Source organism: Nicotiana tomentosiformis, chromosome 8 (assembly GCF_000390325.3).
Source record: "Nicotiana tomentosiformis chromosome 8, ASM39032v3, whole genome shotgun sequence".
NCBI lineage: Eukaryota > Viridiplantae > Streptophyta > Magnoliopsida > Solanales > Solanaceae > Nicotiana > Nicotiana tomentosiformis.
Window position 1 is genome coordinate 49,318,156 of NC_090819.1, and position 2,727 is coordinate 49,320,882.

Consider the following 2,727-nt stretch of genomic DNA (forward strand, 5'->3'; position numbering starts at 1 on the left):
TGGACAAATCTTTAGTTCCTTGGTTCTAAATTTATTATAGAGGGATCATAATGAGTTAATTAACCTTAGTATCTAATGTACATGCTCAGTTTCTCCTTAAAATAGGGATAGGCTCCTCCGTCCAACTTATGGACGACGAGCGTCAGATTACGTTTGTGATTTCATTTATAGTTTCCTTCATGATTTCTTGAGTCCATATGATGTTGCCACATGTGTTATGCCTCATACATGCTTACATTGATTATGCTGGAGGGATATAGCCCATAACACCAGCAAGGCCTAGTGATTATATGCTGGGGGGAGATAGCCCATAACGCCATCAAGGCCTATTGATTATATGTTGGGGGAGATAGCCCATAACACCAGTCGAACCTGTTGATTTTATATTTACTTGCTGGGGGGATATAGCCCATAACACCAGTCAGACATGTTATATACATGTATATAGCTACAGTTTGCATTGCATGACTATACATGATGCTAGTTCAGTTTTATGGTTACCTGATTAGAGGGATATAGCCCATAACACCAGATGGGTACCAGTTCAGATAATTGTTTAGTTTCAGCACAACTTCAGCTTAAACTTCGGTTCAGTTCCAGATCAGTTTCTAGTGCATACTCTTGTTTACCTTTCAGCTTATATTAAGATTTCCACCCTACATACTTTGTACATATCAGCACTACTAGAGGCTTGTAGATATGCACTTGTGCAGTTAGTATGTTTTTATATGTTAGCTTGTGTTAGCCTTTTCAGCTTTCTAGATTGTATAGTTTTTATAAGCTATGCTTATGCTTGTTCAATTTATCCGTTTATATTCATGATTCGTAGATTATTAGCAAGTTTAGTGATGATCGACATATAGTGTCGGTTATCCATCGCGGCCCTAGGCTGATTCGTGACAAACATAGTATTAGAGCAGTTCAGTCCTAGGGTGTCTATATGTCGTGTCTAGTAAAGTCTTTTTTATGGATGTGTTGTGCACCACACTTATAAACATGAGGCTACATGGCATTATAGGATGGTTGTCCTTCCTTCTTCTCTAAATCGTGCGATAGAGCTATGTTATAAGAATTCACCCTTCTGACAAAATGTTTTATAGGTAGCGATGCCGCCGAAGAGACTCACAGCTGACCAGAAGGGCAAAGCTGTTACCGTCCAGGGTAATAGCAGAGTATCCTCTAAGTTAGATGAGCATGAGGAGTCCAGACATGAGGTTCCATCCGGAGCTTCACATACTCTGTCTGTTCAGGGAGAGGTTAGGGGTGATCCAGCTACCGCACCTTTGGCTCCTCAGCATGATGACATGAGGGAGGTCGTCAGATTGTTGACTAGCATTGCAGCTACTTAGGCCAAACAGCAGCATACATGTCCTCAGAGTGACGATACGGGTTCTAGGATTCGTGATTTCCTCAGATTTGAGCCTCAAGTTTTCACGGGATTTAGTACAGCAGAGGATCCCCAGGATTTCCTAGATAGAGTAGCAAAAGCCCTTAGAGTTATGCATGCCATAGATAGAGAGCTAGTTGAATTAGAATAATATAGATTACAGGATCTAGCAACAGGTTGGTATACCACTCGGGAGATGTCTGGGGGAGCAAATGCTGCTTTAGCTTCATGGCGAGAGTTCTCATAGGCATTCCTCATCCATTACTTACCTACAGAGAAACGTAGAGGATGGTTAGATCGGTTCCTGACACTGAGACATGGGGTATGAGTGTTGTAGAATACAACCTCCGCTTTAATTCTTTGGCGAGGTTTGCTCTCGTAGTTGTATCAGACATAGAGGACAAGGGACACAGGTATGTAACGGGACTTGGTCCTCACTTAGTAAATGAGTGTATGACCGTATCTATGCAGTCGAGTGTGGACATTGCACGTATTCAGGCATTCGCCTTAGCACTTGAGGAAAGGAAACAGAAGTAGAGGGATGACAGAGATAGAGGCTCAAGCAAGAGAGGCAAATTTTCAGGTTCGTTTAGTGAGACATCTGGTGCTCGTAGACAGCAGAGTGTTAGGCAACTAGCAGCTAGTATTCCTTCACGATTTCAAGGGCCGAGATCTGATCGACCCCCACAGTCTAGAGCTTGTCAGGGTGGTTCTGACTGTGGTAGACGCCACTTGGATTGATGCCAGTTGGGTGTAGATGCATGTTATGTTTGTGGCGAGTCATGCCATTTTATGAGAGATTACCCATCTAGGGGTGGTAGTGGTGCAGCTCAGCTAGCGAGATTAGTTGCAGCTTCTTTAGCACCAGCACGCCCGCAAGGGCAAGTTCCTCAGACACCAGCGGGCCGTGGTAGAGGCCGAGGCAGAGCTCCTACTATAGGCGGTCTCCAGAATCGTACATACACTCTGGTTGGTCGTCATGACCTAGAGGTTTCACCAAACGTGGTTTCAGGTACTTTATCAGTGAATTGTCATAATGGTATGTATTGATAGATCCTGGTTCTACACTATCATATGTTACTCCCATTGTTGCTACTAAGTTAGGGATAGGACAAGAAGCCATTAAACCTTTTGAGGTAGCCACCATAGTTGGTGATTCAGTAGTAGCTAGGCGTATTTTTAGAGGTTGCACGGTTGTGATTGGCGACCACAGTACTAAAACTTACTTGATTGAGTTAGAAATGGTTGACTTTGATGTTATACTTGGTATGGATTGGTTGTCTTCTTGCTATGCTAATGTTGACTGTAGAGTGAAGATGGCCCAGTTCAATTTTCCATAA

General features: G+C 43.1%; 1 protein-coding gene across 1 annotated transcript; it reads left to right on the plus strand.

The window, feature by feature from the left end:
• The first annotated feature begins 1,928 nt into the window (after positions 1 to 1,928).
• Positions 1,929 to 2,727, plus strand: LOC138897444 (uncharacterized). Its single transcript, XM_070183414.1, has 3 exons — positions 1,929 to 1,970; positions 2,135 to 2,399; positions 2,441 to 2,727. Exons 1-3 carry the CDS (start codon positions 1,929 to 1,931, stop codon positions 2,725 to 2,727), a joined length of 594 nt encoding a protein of 197 aa, XP_070039515.1.

What these genes read in the sequence shown, in the direction of transcription:
- LOC138897444 (XM_070183414.1), top strand. Translation starts at nt 1,929, where the DNA reads ATGACAGAGATAGAGGCTCAAGCAAGAGAGGCAAATTTTCAG. An exon ending in CAAGAGAGGCAAATTTTCAG is followed by an intron (nt 1,971 to 2,134) that starts GTTCGTTTAGTG and finishes GATTGATGCCAG; the next exon opens with TTGGGTGTAGATGCATGTTA. An exon ending in TTCACCAAACGTGGTTTCAG is followed by an intron (nt 2,400 to 2,440) that starts GTACTTTATCAG and finishes ATGTATTGATAG; the next exon opens with ATCCTGGTTCTACACTATCA.